General features: G+C 39.8%; 3 protein-coding genes across 3 annotated transcripts; 1 reads left to right on the forward strand and 2 right to left on the reverse strand.

Annotated features, from left to right (window-relative positions):
- Positions 1–2194: 2194 nt before the first annotated feature.
- LOC104940009 (ubiquitin carboxyl-terminal hydrolase 47) lies at positions 2195–5698 on the reverse strand. The gene is made up of 12 exons (XM_027288054.1): positions 5429–5698; positions 5270–5353; positions 5083–5182; positions 4869–4990; positions 4706–4776; positions 4503–4625; positions 3504–3599; positions 3259–3390; positions 3043–3165; positions 2912–2949; positions 2626–2666; positions 2195–2442 (listed from the first exon to the last, which is right to left on the reverse strand). The coding sequence occupies exons 2-12, from the start codon at positions 5301–5303 to the stop codon at positions 2342–2344; spliced, it is 981 nt and encodes a 326-aa protein (XP_027143855.1). The 5' UTR covers positions 5304–5353; positions 5429–5698; the 3' UTR covers positions 2195–2341.
- Positions 5699–8386: 2688 nt separating this feature from the next.
- Positions 8387–10254, forward strand: si:ch211-212k18.15 (hypothetical protein). Its single transcript, XM_010756563.3, has 4 exons — positions 8387–8556; positions 8720–8820; positions 9260–9433; positions 9556–10254. Exons 1-4 carry the CDS (start codon positions 8466–8468, stop codon positions 10009–10011), a joined length of 822 nt encoding a protein of 273 aa, XP_010754865.3. The 5' UTR covers positions 8387–8465; the 3' UTR covers positions 10012–10254.
- A 644-nt stretch (positions 10255–10898) lies between these two features.
- LOC109140616 (C-type mannose receptor 2) lies at positions 10899–19862 on the reverse strand. Its single transcript, XM_027288183.1, has 7 exons — positions 19400–19862; positions 16478–16858; positions 16007–16386; positions 12093–12501; positions 11642–12001; positions 11447–11529; positions 10899–11273 (listed from the first exon to the last, which is right to left on the reverse strand). The coding sequence occupies exons 1-7, from the start codon at positions 19443–19445 to the stop codon at positions 11160–11162; spliced, it is 1773 nt and encodes a 590-aa protein (XP_027143984.1). The 5' UTR covers positions 19446–19862; the 3' UTR covers positions 10899–11159.
- Between the last annotated feature and the right edge of the window lie 16 nt (positions 19863–19878).

Consider the following 19878-nt stretch of genomic DNA (forward strand, 5'->3'; position numbering starts at 1 on the left):
GTAGGGTGTTTCTTTTTTTTTTCATTGTCGTCCTGCCGCTGTTTTCTTTCTTTCTTCTCATCTTTTTTTCCCTTTTTGTGTAGCCACCATTTTCTTTTTTTCTTTTCATGTGAACCTCTATTTATCTTTGTATCCTCCATTCCAGCATCCGGCTCTTGTATGTCGGAGACTTTTTTCTTTTTTCCGTAACTTGAATGAGTTGTACTGATTGTCTCATCTCCCTCTTGTACCTTTGCAGAGCGTCTTTTGAGTTTATTTGGCATAGATGGCTTTGTCAGTTTTAAATTGTCAAATAACTTTGACAAACTGCTCTGTTGTGAGGAATTCTTGACAGTTTCTATCTGTATGTTCTTCGTCACTATGCTTGTTTGAGTGCCACTAGGAGTTTCCTTAATTTCTTCCTCAATTATCTTAACTTCACATTGTTGTGACTTCTTTGAACCACGTCTTTTATCTATATCTCCATCTTCATTGCATGCAGGTCTTACTTGTGGTGGAGCATGTTGTCTCGTCGTTTCATCATCACCAACTTGCTGGTTCTCTGTCAGTCTTCTGCTTCCTGCAGATCGTGCTTGTCTAAGAGAAGAGTCTGCTTTGTCTCGAATAAGTTCATCTCCTGTATTTCCCTTCTCTTCAGTCTGTCTCTTCACACCAACAACACTGATTATCTCACTTTTCTTTTCATGTGAACCTCTTTTTATCTTTGTATCCTCCATTCCAGCAGCCGGCTCTTGTGTGTCGGAGACTTTTTTCTTTTTACTTATTGTCTCATTTCCCTCTTCCTTCCTCTCTTGTGAGGAATTCTTGACAGTTCCTATCTGTATGTACTCCGTCACTGTGCTTGTTTGAGTGCCACTAGGAGTTTCCTTAATTTCTTCCTCAATTATCCTGACTTCACATTGTTGTGACTTCTTTGAACCACGTCTTTTATCTATACCTCCATCTTCACTGCATGCAGGTCTTACTTGTGGTGGAGCATGTTGTCTCGTCGTTTCATCATCTCCAACTTGCTGGATCTCTGTCAGTCTTCTGCTTCCTGCAGATCGTGCTCGTCTACGAGAAGAGTCTGCTTTGTCTCGAATAAGTTCATCTTCTGTATTTCCCTTCTCTTCAGTCTGTCTCCTCACAACAACAACAACACTGATTTTCTGCTCTGGTTGTTTCTGTCTAATGTTGTCTTCATTGTCCTGATCCTCTACATCCTGACCATGTTTATCATGTTTACCCTTGTGTTCCTTAACACATATCTTATCCTGTCTCTGTTGCTCATGTATGTTATACATTGTACTGCTTCCCTGTTTACACGTCTGATCATCTTCTGGTATGTTCTCTTCACTGTCACCTTCTTTTCTTTTGTCCTGAAACTCAAAGAGCTTTTCTCCCTCTGATGATCTTTCACACTCTCCTTCCATCTGCACACTAACAAGTTTAACGTCATCAACTTGTCCAACTTCCTGTGCACCCCCCAGATCTTCTCTTGCATTGTCTTCATTGTCCCGATACCCTAAATCCCTGTCAGGATATTTTGTCAAGGATTTTCCCATCCTCCAGGGCTGTTTGTCATCTTCAGTCTTTCCACCTGTATCCATTACTCTCCTCTTTGCATCGCTCATCTCGTCTTGTTTGTTACGATCATGTACTTCATGCCTATCACTGACTTCATCTTCTGGCATGTTTTCTTCACTGTCACCTTCTCTTCTATTGCCCTGAAACTCAAAGGGCTTTTCTCCCTCTGATGATCTTTCGCCCTCTCCAGTTTTTCCTTCCATTTGGACACTAACAGGTTTAATGTCATCAACTTCCTGTGTACCCCCCAGATCTTCTCTTGCATTGTCTTCATTGTCCCGATTGTCCTGATACCCTAAATCCCTGTCAGGATATTTTGTCAAGGATTTTCTCATCCTCTTGGGCTGTTTGTCATCTTCAGTCTTTCCACCTGTATCCATTACTCTCCTCTTTGCATCGGTCATCTCATCTTGTTTGTTACGATCATGTACTTTATGCCTATCACTGACTTCAGCTTCTGATGTCCTCTGTTTTCCACTGTCACTGTCCTGAACCTCGACACTCTCTACAAGCTGAGTTTCTCCCTTTTCTGTCTGTTCATCAGCCTGTGCATTTTCCCCCACATCCTCCTCACCTCTCTGTTTTTTAGCATTAACATCTTGATCATAATTTGTCTCCTCATTGCTCCCATGATGATTGTATGACTTGGTGTCCTGATTATTTTCAGTATCACAGAGATCAGGTGGTATCCCCACTTCTGTAGACCCAACAGTGTCTTTCATTGTCACCATAGGGACATTACCCTCCTCTTCTTCCTCCTCTCTCATTCTCATTCTCATCCCTCCATCTTGACACTGGTCGTAGATGGTAGCAGGCAGGATGACTTCAGAAGTAGATGTCTCCATGTTGTCTTCAGCATCTGCAGCAGGCAAAAAGCTAAATTGATGTATAATCAGATGAATGGTGGCATTGACACTTCTTGCTGTTGGACTAGTAAGTAATATCAGTTGGTGTCTATGTTTTATGTTGTTGCACTTGCTTGATGTTAGTAAGATGTTAATGATAAAGATGACTCGCTAGTTCTTTATCATGATATAAAGATAGAAAATACAATCTTACCATTCATTTTCCTGTAAAAAAGGAGATATGCACTGCTGGATCTGAGGATAGAAAAGTGAAAAGAAAGTAATGTCATTTTTTTAAAAACAAAACAACAAAAGTGGCTGGGTTGTCTTTGAGTTTGTGTTGTACACATGGTTACTTTCAAACTATTTCCAGTTGTGGTAACAATAACATTCAAATAAATTATCGTGCATACACCTGTGGATAGACTCCTGTCGAAAACCTGTTTCAGAAAGAATCACATGAAACTGTAAGTTGAATAAAAAGAAGAAATAAAACTTACCTTTCAAAGTTATCCACCTGGAATGGCTGATATTCATTCTGTTGATGAAAAGAATCAAATAAACATCAATCGTTTCTTCTTTAAACTGTAACTTTTAAGAACAGTTTAGGAGTTTAAGTAATCAGTCTTACCAATGTGACCGTGGTATCATTGAACGTGTACCATCCCTCATCATCCTTGATCGTTGCAGTGTAATGTCCACCTCTAAGATCTCCAAAATGATCCACAACAGCATACAGTTCATATGTCTGATTCTGATCACCAATGGAAAAACATGACAAACATTAGGACGAGGAATGACAAAGAAATTTGTTCTGATAAAAGGCTAAAATATACTGTATTTATACCTCTGGTATCTGAAGAGTGAAGGGGACCTCCACAGTACGGTTGATTTTGACGTATGACATGTAACTGTAGTTAAACTCAAACCTCTTCAACAGCAGCATCAAGACCTCTGGATGACGTTTTATCACACATTTCTAAAATAAAACACAGATCCCCAACATGTATTGTCATGTAGTAATCAAACATGTCATACTATCATTTCAGAATCAGAGTTAATGTTGTCAGTTCATGTTTTTTCTTTACTTACAATAGTAGCATCAGATTTGTCATCACACTGGTCACAGTACATCTGGTTGTCTCCGCTGAACTCTGACGATCTGAAATAGTCCTTAATGCCGTCCACCTAATAAAACAACAATTAAAAGAGTCATAAAAAGATATGATACTGTTATGGAATTTTCTATCCTTATGTTACACGAGGTCACGTGTGGGCCTTGAGGTCCTCGGCAGTATTAGTTGTTTGGCTTTGTTTGAGGAGAGCAGGTGCCAGCCTATCTCAACGCTGTGGCCGGGGTCAAAGGAACCTAATGTTGGTCTCCTAGACATAATAGATAGTTTGCCGTTGACGTTTCTTTAACATAAACAGACAACAGTGTCTCCAGACTGGAATTTTCTGACAGTAACACTAACATGGGTAAATAGTAGAGCGTCTAGTATTTGTGGTGTTACCTGTAGGGGTTTACAGTCTATCCACCAGGATGAGTTCAGCAGAATGTGAGACCGACTCAGGCACTTCTGATGGACTTTGAGAGTGTCTCTAATTCTCCTTGGCCAAGCGTCAATAAATAATACAGCAGAAGGCATCACAGAACACCTTCTTCCCTCCTGACCTCAACATTGCCCATTGACTTCGGCAATTTCTCCACAACAAATACAACCCAAGAACTGCAAGAATCATGCAAGTACATCAACAACCTCAAATATGCTGAACTGACAATCTGACAAGCTTTGAATCTTTTCCAATGATCGTTTCTTAATCATCGACGTGTTTTCAGATAAGACAAACTATACAGTACTCATTTTAATTCCATGTGAAAGGTGCATAATACCAGAAACTAGTTCTGCCAAGATTAGTGCTTACTACATCCAGAAACTTCTGATTTAACCACCAGGGGGAGTATAGATTTCTTTGTGTATACCATACTGTCAATGACTGATTACATATGAGCATCAAGTGTATTATTTAGATCAGGTAAGATCAGTCAAGATCAGTCAAAAGGACAATAAGCGAAGGTTTGATCCTTACCACACTGTAGTCGCTGTTCGAATCCACCAATGCAAGAGGAAGATGCCAAAATGCCGCATCAGATTCAGCCTCTGTAGAACATCCAGCACAGATGGTCTTATGGGTCAACCATCCACAAAAGATCTGAAAGCACAAAAATACAGAGACTGCAAAACAAGTATTTTTCATTTAACATACAGATTTGATATCGATGATGTCTTTACCTCTGATGCTCCAGACCTGGTCAGTCTTAAAATCTTCTCAAAGTACTCAGCAGCATCCTGTTGTTCATACACTGAGAGACGAAGAGCAGAAATCAACTCTCTATGTAACCTTAATGTGTGTTAAAGTAGGTTGTGTTGTTCTGTGTGTTAACACATATTGTACCTCTGGTGATGCCCAGCTTCTGTGTGATTTTATAAGTGTACGCTTCTCGTTCTTTTAAATCAGCAAACAAGGATGTAAGATGTCGATCAATACAGTCATGGTCAGGATTTTCAGAGGTGTCCCTGTACAAAGTTAAGACATAGGGGTCATGAGAGATACAAAGGTTCACCACAAAATCAAAACACATCGTATAAAGTTGGACTTTGTGACAAACCTTTCCACAGCTGCTCTGAAGTCTTCAGTCATAAACAACACCTGCAGCACACTGTTCAGGTAGCAGGTTGCTCCTTGGTTTAATAAGCCATGGTACTTAGCTGTTGGGAGGAGGTTGTTAATAATGTATTTAAATGGCACAGCTGTCTTCACAGCATTACTGTGGAAACAGTCAATAAATATCTTACCTGGAGGGGACTTGTTTTTCCAAAAACTCATCATTTTGATTTCTTTACAACGATTTCATCAGTCCACTTGTAAACTGTAGTCAGCTGCAAAAGATTTGCAGTTGTTGAATCTATTTTTGACAATAAATCAACAGTTTAGGCTTAAAAATAAGAGCCTACCTCGAGTTGTAAGATTCTCACTTTTCAAGACATTCCCGCAGACTGTTGGAAATTCTGCATTTTTTCGACACACACGAACAAATGTCTCTGCCTCCTCTGAGATAAAACCCTCTGCACACTTTCTCTTTCACTTGTCCTTAGGTCGCCACATTTACTGGAATGGTGCGTTCAGGGTGTGCCCGAAATAGTTCCTGCATGAACAGACAGCTTTGCAAGACTAACAAGGAAGATTAAATGTTAGTGCACAAATGGTTCTTTACTAAATGCACAAAAAAGCTTTTTCTTTACTGTAGTTAATTCTCCTAGAGCTTTAAAAAATGATCTTTAAGAAAGATTTGTGGCCGATTACTGATTTTGTATTGAATTATTTAACTTAGTGATTTATAAATGAACTGACTACACTGGTTATGGAGCTGATTTTGCACATTGAATCATATCTGTTACTTATTTTGTTATAGAGCCATTTCAGGGACCCCGTTCATCATTCAGAGACCTGATGCTCTTTAATTTACAGTGTAAAACATTGAACATAAGATATATTCGAACATATTACAGACAGAAAACTCATCTCTGGTATAATATTTACGATTTAATCTGCTTAAAATTCATCCAAATTGCTAATTTGAGACAAACTTCTGCATTTATTGCGTTCGTGTTTTGGGTTAATAGCTTAAAAGTCATTCTATACCATTGTTGTTATGCATTAAATATAATATGAATGTAAATCTGTCACCTGGTAAGGGGTCATCTGTTAACTTAGTGTTAGAAAAAGGATTTACATTATTTTTCAGGTAACATCAATGAGAATTTCTGTCTGTATTTGATGTCGTATTGATGTGGCGTCAGTGTAGGCCTCCTAATACATGCATACTTAATCAAAGACGATGCATTAGAAAGAACTTTTCTTTATTTTAACATTTTTTTAAACAGAATAGAACAGCAACATGTGGACATTAAAGGATTAATGCTTTTAAACCGCCCACATGGTGAACATTTATAAACAGAGTCGGGAGTTTTCCTAGAGAATTATGAAGCGGCAGTGGTGGCAGAGGCAGTGGAGGCCGTAGTGAAGGGGATAACTGTAGGAGGAGATGGTCTCTGTCAAGCTGTCAGTCCCCCAGGAACCTTGATCACCAGCTGGATGACCGACATGTGCTGGATTCCATAGTCAGACAGCAGCTTAGAGTCGTCATCCAGAGCTTCGCATGTGAAAATCAACCGCACAGCATTGTTTCCTATAGAAATACACAGGAAATTCACAGAATTACACTCAAAGCCAAACAATATATGGTCTAGTTCAAATACACGTTCTTGTCCTTTCATATATTCTCTAGGATTGGGAATCTGTCTCTTCCCAGTTGGTTGTAGGCTTGAAGAGTAATGGTGGAAACTGAAACGGAAAGAAGTGATTTGGTGACTGCAGCTACACCCCTAAAACCTGGCAAATGAGTCACTACGTATAAATGCTCACGTACTGTACTGAAATCCAGTTCTACTGCATGTTATTTTATCCCTGCACTGCATACCATTGCTCAACAAAAAAACCCTCACAACGTCACAATGATAACCAAGATGAACTCTTATCTTTTGCATGTTTACATGGAGACATTAAAAAGATTAATGCTTTAAAATTAAAATGTATATTTTATTTCATTTTTTACATTTACAATACTCGTCCATGCTGTTTGGGATAAGAGAGAAACGTAATTTCAATGCTCTCTATGTCCTGTACACATAGCAGCATTGACAATAAAGTTGTCTTTGACTTTAAGATAACTTGACAATAAAAGTAGGTGTGCAGTTACTATTTTTAGATTAATATTGTACTCAATGGGGGACTTGGAATTCACAGCCAGGAGCCTACCCAGTAACATATAAATATGCTTTATGTCAACCAACCTTAAATCTTCTCATAAGCATCAATAACATTAGAAAACTGCTTTTACAGAGATACGTGCAACATACAACAACAAAAACTTTTTACTTTCGATACTTCGAGCACATGCTGCTCTTTCCCTCTGTCATGTTGAAGAAAACTGTTCTATGCAGGAGTTTTACTATTAGTGGAGTGTTGTACTTTTATTGAAGCACTTTTATATTCAGCTATATTAATCTTACCTGCGTCCATTGGAAGCTTTTCCTCTATTTTTCTCCTGAGCTGTTCCACTGTCATGCTCTTCATCTGCTCCTCTGTGTTGCACAGGTCGACGGTCATCTTCTCCCCCCTCAGTCCATTCACCACGACCTGGTAGATTTTGCCCATTCCTGTGCTGTCAGTGTGCGACCTGCTGCTCTGCTGTTCAGGGTGTTGTGTTGAGAGCCACTGATTACTTTCAGTTTCCTCAGAAACACGTGACACACACACAAAAAGACAAACAAACTCATTAAGGTATACCGATGATATTTTATTGATGATAATCTATTATAATTATATACTTTCTTGTTTATATTTAATTGAATTTGCAAACATCCATTTGAAATACAAAGTTTTGAACTAACAAACATAGTGTGAAGCAAGTAATAAGATTCATTTTATTGATTCCTTTTAATGACTGCAACATCATCAAGCCCTGCAATAAATAAATAAATAATAAGGTATAAATCTGTGGTATATTATCATATAATGGTCTGTGTAAATTCATAATGTGCTGGAGTGATGACTGGAAAGCACCTGATATTCAGCAGTGTTTGGCATCTCACCAAGGGAGTTTCTTTCCACATTCTTGTTGCCTAGATGCAGTTTAATAATAGCATACTGCAAAAACTGCAAAAAATATATTTATTCTAATTATTATTTGTACCTTCAACACAAAACTGTCGCAAAAAATGCACAATAAATAATAATAAAGTCCATAATCTGAAGTAAAGTCAGATGTTATAAAGTCAGATGTTATGCATGGGGAATCGTGACACGTGATTTCTCGTAACTGCAAGGCGCAAAGTGAAAGTTGAAAGTACGATACTTGGTGGAGTCCGTGAATGTGACACACAGTTAATCTTTGTCGACTGTACGGAGGATAAGAAGAGCTGGAAGAAAATGAGCACTCAGGGTCAAGAAGAGAAAAGATACGACCCCCAAGACACGACTCTGAAGTTTGTCAACAGGCCGGATGATCTGGATCCACTGCGTAAGCACCAAAATGATTCTTAATGTATTTGTTTTATATTTAATTACCTCACGCAATGGTTTTATGGTGCGTCAGTCACAAGAATTGCATTACATCTCACTTTATTGTTATATAATATAATGTTTCTGAGTTCAGAGTCTGTTTTTGTTGTTGTGCACCTCAGCCCCAGAGGAGGGAGACCTGTGCCTCAGAGCTGAGATGTCCTGCGGTCATGCTGTCACCCCAGAGTCTCTCACTGGGTGGTGTCGCAGCCTGCTGGATCAGGTACTAATGTGCATAAAGCCTCCTCATGTTTATGCCACTGCACTAAAAACAGAGCCCTTCTTCCAGTCTAAAAAAAGAGAAATTGCATGGTGCAGTATGATTTAAGTAAGATGTAAGATGTGATGTCCTCCTCTCCCACACCTGCTCTATGGAGTCCAGGACAGAGCTGCCCCCCCTGACCAGTTTAAGACTTTTCAAAAGAGTTATATGCTGATTTAATATTCTGTTAAACCTTTTTTTTGTGTGTGTGTGTATGTGTTTATGCTACAATAAAAGTGACAGTTATAAAGTGAGGTTGAACCTACAGAGAATAAACTCCCCAATCTGCAGCTCCTCTCAGCTTTATAGAGGTGTAATAAAAATATATATATATTCAACTCCCTGTTGTCATGTCAACCCCATTTTTGACTGGCATGATAAACTGTTCTTTTAATTTCAGGGCCAATACAAATTTAAGTGCCCTGCTCTAAAGAACGGCACCCTGCAGAAGTGCGGTGCAGTGTGGCCTTATCCAGAGGTGCGCAGGCTGGCGGTGCTGACACATGAGGAGATGCAGCACTTTGAAGAGACCATCGCCCGTTTGGCTGCCACAGAATACTGTGAAGTCAAAACAGTGAGTGTCCCGGTGAACCCGGTTTCTTTCCGCTTTCTGTCTCTACGCCAAAGGAGTGCTCTAATTAACTCCAGCCAAAAGTTTCACTAATCCTTTAATGTTTCTCAAATCCTTTCCAACAGTGCCCCGGGTGTAAAACCTATGTGGAGAGGATGGATCTCTCCAACCTGTGCGTCCAGTGCACAATCTGCGCCGCAGACAAGAAGAAGACCTACCAGTTCTGCTGGCAGTGTCTGAAGGAGTGGAAAGGTCCAGCTCCACGCTCTGACCGCTGCAACAACGACGGCTGCATCAACCTCGACCTCGAGCTTCTCAAGAACTGCAAGACCACCGCCCTCCCTCAGGTGCAGGGAGTGGACGCATGTCCCTCCATCCGGGCCTGTCCAACCTGTGGTCAGAAGGTGGAGCACGACAGGACAGGCTGTAAGAACGTCATCTGTCAACGCTGTCAGGTTGAGTTCTGCTTTGTGTGTCTGAAGCTCACTCCTGAGTGCCTGAAGACGAGCTCTTACTTCATCCCCTGTAGCGCCGGTGTGGCCCCCAGACAAACCTCCATACCTGTGTGGCACAGAAACTAAAATGATACTCATGACGTAGCTTCCAGCCTTCTTCTGTCACATGATACTTTTCCTGTTCGATTTATTTGTAAGATTCCTCCTGTCAAAAGTGTTGCTTAATAGACCCATTGTTCATTGTGAGCTTTAAAATATCTGCTGTTATTTCTGGTAACGTTGTATAACGCACTGTTATTGCTTCATTACAGTTATTCTCAGCAATATAATTATATCTTTAGTAATAAAGTTTGCTTTTACGTGAATGCAGCATGTCTGTTTGATGGATTTTATATATAGTCATGAAGTGTAGCTATAAATAAGTCATAATAAGTATGACCTTTCATGCAAAACATAATCTGATTACAGTCAAGGCCCAAGAGGAGCTGTAGCTCTCTCTACAGGTCAATCCCTAAATAACACTGAACAATGACGACACTGATGACAACTCTTAAGGCTGGTGGTTTAATATGCAACAAAAACACTAAGATTATCAAGAGCAACGTCATTTTTTAATATATATATTTCAATCGTGGGATTGACCCATAAACACAGAATGACACATTTTGAAGTACAAACAAACAAAGGTTTTCAGGTTTTTACAGATTATTTTACCTTCATTTACCCAGAATTCATGTCAAATTAGTTTTATGTGAAAAATTCAGGTCTGTGCCTATCTGGAGTCTGACGATTAGTTAGATCTAAGATCCCCAGATGGTAATAACTCATGATAGATTGAACAAGGGGACATTTATACTCCAATGATCCCAGCCAAACTCATTACATTATTCGAGTGTTACATTCACGAAACACGCTGGTTTGGCCTCATCCTGAAATAACTTCCCCTTCTCATGACATGAGTCATACAGAGTGATGTTAGAATATAACACAGGTCAACAGATTTAGTTTGCTGCATGTAAATGTGGGTTTTATCAGACTGGTTCACAAAAAAGTCACATGTCATATATATGTTTAATTTAGAAGAAACTTCATTAACACACTTCACTCAGTAATATTGATAGTTAGGGACAAAACTCTTCTATGACATCTACAGGATGAATTCAGGGTTCTGGTTAAGCACCCTGTACAGTGATAATAGTGTACTGTACGTATTAGATATAAAGCAAACATTCACCATGGGTTACAGATCAGCAGAAGTGCAGAAGATTTGAATTTCACAGCTCAGTCTTTTTTCCTTTTCTCTCCTTGTGGAAGACTTTCCCATCAGGCTGCTCTCTCCACTTCAGGGTGACTCCACTCACTCCTTTCTCCTCCAGTTTGTCCTGCAACTGTAAAAACACATGGTCATTTAGTTATATCATGAACATGATAATAACTCTTCTGTATTCATTGGCTTAGCAACAGTGTTGACCTTTCTGATGCTGCAGACGATGAAATGCAAACTTCCTCATAACTACTTTACATATGTATGACTGGGTCACTGTGGATTTTGGACACTCACCTTTCTCAGCATTTCTTCTTTCACAGCATTCAGATCCACGGAGGACTTTATCCTCAGCTTCACCACCTGCCTCTTTACTGGTGCTTAGACACAGAGAAGAAAAACACGGTGTGATTACTTTTATGATGCCAAATTCATGCATGTAAATAAGCAGATGCTGTATTTTCTTTCACTGAAGCACAGTAAACCACTCACCAGGTGGAGGGGCGCTGTAGCAGACGAATGGTAATCTCTTTTCACAGCCAGTAAACGACAGTTGCACATTCTTCACAGATGCAACACCACATATGACAGTCTTGGAGCCAAGTGATTCTCTACTTGTGGCCCAATCTCTGACTGAAAGATCTGTGAAGCCACTCCCATCAGACCAGTACATGTTAGGATCTCTGAACAAACCAATCCATGTCCACGTTGTAGTCAGCATCTTCATCTTCGTGTTCTCGGTGTTGTTCCTCACAGTGGCCAGATCTGTGGAGTTCTCCCTGCAGTGCTTCTGAGCAGCGGACCAATTCATCTTTTTATTCACAAAAACAAATTCAGGCTCCAGCTCCGTACCTGCATTTTTAAAATAGGGAATTGTTGAGTTCACATACGGAGTTATCTTTTTTTCACAGATCAACACATGCTAATATTCCTACATCCTTACCTGCCATACACATAAATGATTGTTCACCATGGCAAGGAGAATCCCACCATCCACCATCATCTCCAGTGCACACACAGAACGCATTAGGTTGGGAAAAGTCTGGTTCATCGTGAGGATAGTGTTTCCAGTTCCTATATTCAGCTCCGTCCCCTCTGTAGCCGTTTGACCACCTCCAGACGATTTTACTGTACAGACCAATCCAGACATCAGAGTTCACACCAGCAGATGAAAGTGTGCTGAGAAGTTGGCTCTTTTCTTCAGGGCTTCCGATGGTGGCCAGGTCTGTGTATGTCTTTCTGCAGAAGGTCTGAGCTTCAGTCCAAGTCAAAGGACCTGCAACATAGTGGTACTGATGGAGAAGACATGTGGAGATGCACCAGCCTGTGAGGGGAACAAGTGTTGGATTTGTCTGTTAACATCAGATTGTCCTTAAGCTCATTGGATCTTTATTAACTTAAGTACAATCTAAAAAGCTTTTAAAACATTTATTATTAGTGTAATTTTACAAATTGATGAGGCTATTACCTGTAGCAGCTGACTGTTCCTTCTTTTTTTTTTTCTACCAGGTTGGTTGTCATTTGAAGCAGTAAAATGTGGCTCATAGATGCCAAAGTCACTTATCAAGCAGATTGCAGTGGTGGTACTGTAAATACTCCAACTTTACTTGAGTATTTCCATATCCTGCTACTCTGTACTCCACTACATTTATCTGACATTTACAGTTACTTGTTACTTTTAAAAACACATTACGAGCTCATGAAATACATTGTTCAGAATTTAACCAATGGTTAAACCTCTATGGGGCTTGTGGCTCTAACAAAAAAGCAGGTGGGGTTTCAGTTCTCACATTTTAGATGTTTATGGGTTGTTAGCAGTTCCACAAGAGACACAGTTGGCCTCTAAACCTCTCTCACGGTTTCCTCTACATTAATCAACTCACAAACCCTCAGATTTATCTAGTGACCCTTTAAAGGGACCCCACCAGTGACGCTACAACAGTGAATTTCTTAGTCATCATAATCTATTTATGTCATAAATAATAACAGATCAGTCACTTGAAAGTACTTTAAACTTTGATATTTTAAGTACATTTAGTTGATTTTGTTCTTTTACTTCCTCAGGTTTTTGAATGCAGGGTGTTTACTTATAACTGAGTAACTTTTACATTCCTTTTATTGAAGGAAAGGATCTGAACATTTCCTCCAATGCGGGTAGATTGTGATTTTTACACTTCAGAGTCTCCATCGAGGTTCCCAATGCAAAAATAAATATATTTTAAACATTTTTACCACTGAATTTGTGAGAAGAAAACACCTGTGGCACATTCATTATTTCAGTATTAGCGAGTTATACAATAAAAAGTAGTCAGACATGAAAAAAAAATATTTTAAAAAATGAACTGACCTGCAAAATACAAGACCCCAAGAAAGACGCGTTCCATCATCATGCTGCTCTGTGGACTGTATGTGTCTGTTAGTGTGTGGCGCAAAAGAGGGAATTATATAGATATCGTTGGGCAAATGTAAATCAACACACACTCCTCTTCTCTGTTAGTGAAATAGGTCACAGATATGTTGTACTCTATGAAAGCAAGTATTGTGATGGATGATGTCATGAAAAGAAATGTATCAGTCTATGTCCAGGTATGCCTTTCACCAAAATGAGGACTGTCATAGATACAACAGTACAATTTGCACAAACAAACACAGATGCAGCTAGGCAGGTTCACATGTACTGCACATTCACCATCTCCATCAGGCTCTTCTTCCCACTTCAGGGTGTCTTCACTGGCTCGTTACGTAAATTGGTCTCCTCTATGAAACGTCAGGGCCTGCTTATGCATCGTCCAGGTGATCGTCTCTTCCACTTCACCTCCTTGCAGTTCTCATGTATTTGTTCCTTGTTGTTGTTGACTGGTGTAGCTGCTGTAGCTGCTCTGACATACACTATGTTGGTGTCTCAGATTTGGTGGTGTTATAGTGTAAAATGTCAAATTGTTGTAAATGATTGTTAAGAAATTAGATTTAAGTTTTCCTGGATATTCAGATTAGACAAAAACATGAATATCACACACACCATTAAGTATGAATTCATTACAAAGACTGACCTTCTTTCAAATCGCGTTAAAGTAAGAATAATGTCATGTTCTGAGTTTTGTCAGGACCATAGAGGAAATTGTATTAACCCACTCCAGCCAACATTTGATGATTAGAAATATCGACAAGTTTATGAAATTAGGTGTCAGAATGTCAGGTAAAAAATGAATTCTTCAGCTCCAGGGACGTTGGGGGCGTGTCCACTGAATGTGCTGAGCCACCGCCCCACTCTGGCAGCAGTCAAGCAGCCGTTATTTCTGATAGCCGCTGTATAATCCGTGTCAGAGTGATGTTTCAGAAATAATGAACTGACCTCTAACTTTGAAACACTCTGAGCGAGATGAATTCATCTCTATCTCTCTGCTCAGGGTGGCTCAGCGTGTCATCGAGCCACCCTTTAAGACCGCCCACAAAAGCCTGGCACTGAAAAACTAGTGAAAAACTGTTGTAACTCTAACTGCACATTTTCAGTAATAATCGTTCAAAAGTCTTTTCAAGCAACTATTTTTCTCCAACATATTTAAGTGTGTTTTGAAAGAAAATCTCAGTATTGCCCTTTACACAGACTATCAACACCAACCAACTGTAACTGACTCCCGCATCCTGCACCCAAACCTTTAACATTAAATCACTGAAAGTTTGTCCAGTCCCCCATCGATGATAGTTAATCATGTTCACTGTATGTTTCATGGAATAAACTACAGCTTCCATCTGTAGGCCTATTCAATAATAGTAGTCAGGTGTCTGACATAACACTCATTTTTGTTGTGTAGTGGCTGGAATATTGACTGCAGATAATATCAAAATCCAATCATTTTTTTTCTTCATTTTCAGATTTGTTAAGCAATGTATAGCTACTACACCACTAATGTCACAAAATCCTGCACACAGATCCTTTAACTTGCCTACGCTATAAACTTACCTGAGTGTGAATTTTTTTTTTCCCTCCTCCTCTATGGACACTCCCCCTTCCTTATAGGTTTAGTTTGTTGTATGTTAATGGTTGCTTTATCGATGCGGTTACAATCTGTATACTTGAGCCAAAGTCACATTCTCTATATATGTTTTATTTAGAAGAACTTCACTTATTAACACACTTCACCGTAATATTGATAGTAGGATAAAAACTCTTCTATGACGTCTACAGGATGAATGCAGGGTTCTGGTTTAAGCACTCTGATCAGTGATAATGTGTACTGTACGTATTAGATATAAAGCAAACATTCACCATGGGTTACAGATCAGCAGAAGTGCAGAAGATTTGAATTTCACAGCCTCAGTCTTTTTTCTTTCTCTCCTTGTTGGAAGGACTTTCCCATCAGGCTGCTCTCTCACTTCAGGGTGACTCACTCAACTCCTTCTCCTCCAGTTTGTCCTGCAACTGTAAAACAAACACATGGTCATTTAGTTTCTCATGAACATGATAATAAATCTTCTGTATTCATTGGCTTAGCAACAGTGTTGACCTTTCTGATGCTGCAGACGATGAAATGCAAACTTCCTCAGTAACTACTTTACTATGACTGTGTGACGGTGGTCACTGTGGATTATTGGTTTCATCACATCTCATACGTCTCCTGCATCAAGCCCATGTTATCACTCGACTTCACAGCATTCAGATCCATTATGGCCTGGCACTCCCCCTGTGACCTTCCTCTACCATATAGTCTGTTACTTCTTCCCCACACCACACCCTGTCACTTTTTTTCTTTTACTGGTGCTTAGACACAGAGAAGAAAAACACGGTGTGATTACTTTTATGATGCCAAATTCATGCATGTAAATAAGCAGATGCTGTATTTTCTTTCACTGAAGCACAGTAAACCGCTCACCAGGTGGAGGGGCGCTGTAGCAGACGAATGGTAATCTCTTTTCACAGCCAGTAAACGACAGTTGGTTTACATGCTTCACAGATGCAACACCACATATGACAGTCTTGGAGCCAAGTGATTCTCTACTTGTGGCCCAATCTCTGACTGAAAGATCTGTGAAGCCACTCCCATCAGACCAGTACATGTTAGGATCTCTGAACAAACCAATCCATGTCCACTTTGCAGTCAGCATAATCTTCATCTTCGTGTTCTCTGTGTTGTTCCTCACAGTGGCCAGATCTGTGGAGTTCTCCCTGCAGTGCTTCTGAGCAGCGGACCAATTCATCTTTTTATTCACAAAAACAAATTCAGGCTCCAGCTCCGTACCTGCATTTTTAAAATAGGGAATTGTTGAGTTCACATACGGAGTTATCTTTTTTTCACAGATCAACACATGCTAATATTCCTACATCCTTACCTGCCATACAGATAAATGGTCGTTCATCATCGCAAGGTGAATCCCACCATCGACCATCCTTTGCAGTGCACACACAGAACTGATTAGGTTCGGAAAAGTCTGGTTCATCGTTAGGATTGTTGTTCCAGTTCCTATATTCAGCTCCGTCCCCTCTGTAGCCGTTTGACCACCTCCAGACGATTTTACTGTACAGACCAATCCAGACATCAGAGTTGACACCAGCAGATGAAAGTGTGCTGAGAAGTTGGCTCTTTTCTTCAGGGCTTCCAAAGGTGGCCAGGTCTGTGTATGTCTTTCTGCAGAAGGTCTGAGCTTCAGTCCAAGTCAAAGGACCTGCAACATAGTGGTACTGATGGAGAAGACATGTGGAGATGCACCAGCCTGTGAGGGGAACAAGTGTTGGATTTGTCTGTTAACATCAGATTGTTTTAATCTGTTGATGAGCTCTCTGAAACTCTCTTTAACTTTATTAACTTTAATACCATTTAAAAAGTTCACCACTGTTGAAATTTCACCAATCGCTGATAAGATGAGGCGATTGCCCGTAGCAGCTGACTGCTTGTGGGCAGGTGACTGTATAAATAAAGCACAGCTTTGTCCAAGAATTAATGGCATGCAATTCATTTTATGATCAGCCAAATTTTCTGCCAGGTCAGATGTTGTTTGAAGCAGTAAAATGGGGCCGATAGAGGCCAAAGTCACTTATGAAGCAGATTGTTGATTAATACGAGTGCGTAAGTCTGCTCCTGCACTACAGTCATAGTTACTTTTTCAGATTTAGGTTTTTACATAAAAACACATTAAAAGCTCACAAAATACATTGTTAAGGATTTAATCAGTGCGTAAACATCTACGGCTATCTCCTCTAATCCTCTAATATGGTTTCATCTCAACTGTTAAAGGCCAAAGGAATACCACAAGAGATTATTGAGTGTGCCTGAAAGCGCACACTATATGTTATCCACCGTGCTTATTCTTCTTCTTCATCTTATTATTCTTACGCCCTTTTTTTGTCACGCTACTCCTCCCAGAGTTTTTGTCGCACATACACAAAACGGGTATCAAAACGACCGGCTCGGCTGGGAATCGATTGCTATGACTTTTCTAAGAGTTTCGCATGTTTTTCGCGAATTTATTGCGAATTTATTGCGAAAAATTTCCCATAAGGAATGAATGGGGAGGCCCGAAAAAAAATACATTTCAACAGACATTTTCAACAATTAACTGCTCTGGCATACTTTCACCGAGAGACTTCGTTTGAACTTTAAAACGTAGGTATGCTTCCCTTATCTTCAGGGATTCACTACACTCATCGACAGCTTTTACCGTTTTTAAACTATCAAGGCTCAAAGTTGAGCAGGTTTTTAGTTAAATTTCTGGGTTTATAATGGGTGTGTATGTGGCGGAATGTTTGTGCTAGAGTGGATGACATCATCAGCTAGAGTGAGGAGCAGGGAGAAAAATCAGTGAAAAAATAAAACGGATTTGACTACCGTGGCCTCAAATGCCCCACTACAGACACAATTTCTACATAGAAACGTAGCAAAATTTGTTGTATCACTCACATCCGCCTGCCAAAGCTGTCAGACATATAGTTTTGGCTCCGTACGCGCCCCTTGATCGACTACTTCCGCCAACAGCCTCATAGACTCCAATGTTAAAAAAGGAGGGAAATTTTCTGGAGAAAGGCAGAAGTAACGTTTCTCTCTCTTGCTCCTGAGGGCACATTTCTTCATTTATCGACACAAAATGAATATGTAAAATGATCAGGAAGGTCTCATCGTGCCTCAGGTTAAGCCGGTTCAATGATTGGAAATACGGTTTGGTCAGCAGTCCTTCCTTTTCGAGAGGAGTTCTCAGCATTTTCTCTCAGTCTCGGACATTCTAACAGGTGCAGATCAGCTGCTGCTGATTAGGTCCTGGTTGCTTGGCAACCTCAGGCTGCTTGAAGGAAGAGAGGGGGGAGGGGCCACCAGAAGCCGAGCGGCAGCCATTTTAGTAGTTCTTGGCACTTAATTTGAACTTGTCTGTCTAAAATGGCAGACAGAGACAGCAGAGCAGCTAGCTCGTTAACATGTTAATGATAATTACCATTAGCCACTAGGAATTAAATACATGCTAATGTTAACATGGTAATGCCAACATGGTAATGTTAATTGCTAGTGCATCAGTGTTAACATGCTAATGTTAACATGTTAATTATATCATGCTAATGGTAATTGCTAGCGCATCACCGTTAAAATGCTAATGCTAACATGCTAATGTTAACATGCTAATGTTAACATGCTAATGTTAACATGCTGTTAACTGCTAGCGCTTCAGCGTTAACATGCTAATGCTAGCATGCTAATGCTAACATGCTAATGCTAACTGCTAGTCCATCATCCTTAACATGCTAATGCTAAAATGCTAATGCTAACTGCTAGCTAAAAATGCTAATGTTAATTGCTAGCACGTAAACGCTAGCTGCTTCTGTGTCTAAATAAACATGTTAAAAATGACTGTTTGAGGTGTGCTTTTTGAATACAGACCCCCAGCAACAGCCCACTCGTCACTCTCAAAATTTCTTTTCTAGTACTGAATTTGCTGAGCAGTGTCAGTAATAATGTATGGGGACAACGGTGCCAGAGTCACGCACACTCAAAATTTCTTTTGAAATTTTTCTAGTTTCACTTACTGCACAAACCCTCTGATTTATTTAGTAAACAGCTAAAACATGTAACTGTACATGAAGCAGCTGAAACTAACTTTTACTTTTTACTTTTACTGAAGTGAGGGATATGAAAACTTCCACCACAGCTTGCAGACTGTAATCTTTACACAAAAATAAATAAATGTAAAACCTTTTTCTAAATATTTTCTATAAATTAAATGCAACAATAAGCAGACAGACAGAAAAAAAATATCATAGAATAAACTGACCTGAGAGACACAGGACACCCAGTAAGATTCGTGCCATCATCATCATGCCGCTCTGTGGACTGTGTGTCTGTCAGTGTATGGCAGTGAAGGAAATGATACAGACATCACTGACGCCATTAGGCAAATTTAGGGAAAGTTTGTTAATTTTTAACAGCATGGATAGCTCTAACCCTAATAAATATACCTGTAGTCATTCCTCCCTTAAAATATTGTGTCACAGATGTGTCTCTGTGCTCCTCTGGCTCACAGTTTATCACTTATACCATCATTGTGTATTAAATAGAAAATGAAATATGTCACTTAGTCAGGGGGTTTCCTCAATGATGCAAAAAAAGTTGGGAACCATTCCCTCTAGATCTAACATTACCAGAACTTTCAGGCGTCCAACCTAAAATTTTATCTTTTGATCCTTGCTTTAACCTTCCCAGAATGTTTGAGTAACAGAGAATACAGGAACTTTTTTTAGGGAACGTAAAAAT

The sequence above is a fragment of the Larimichthys crocea genome, chromosome XIV, assembly GCF_000972845.2.
Source record: "Larimichthys crocea isolate SSNF chromosome XIV, L_crocea_2.0, whole genome shotgun sequence".
Lineage (NCBI taxonomy): Eukaryota > Metazoa > Chordata > Actinopteri > Sciaenidae > Larimichthys > Larimichthys crocea.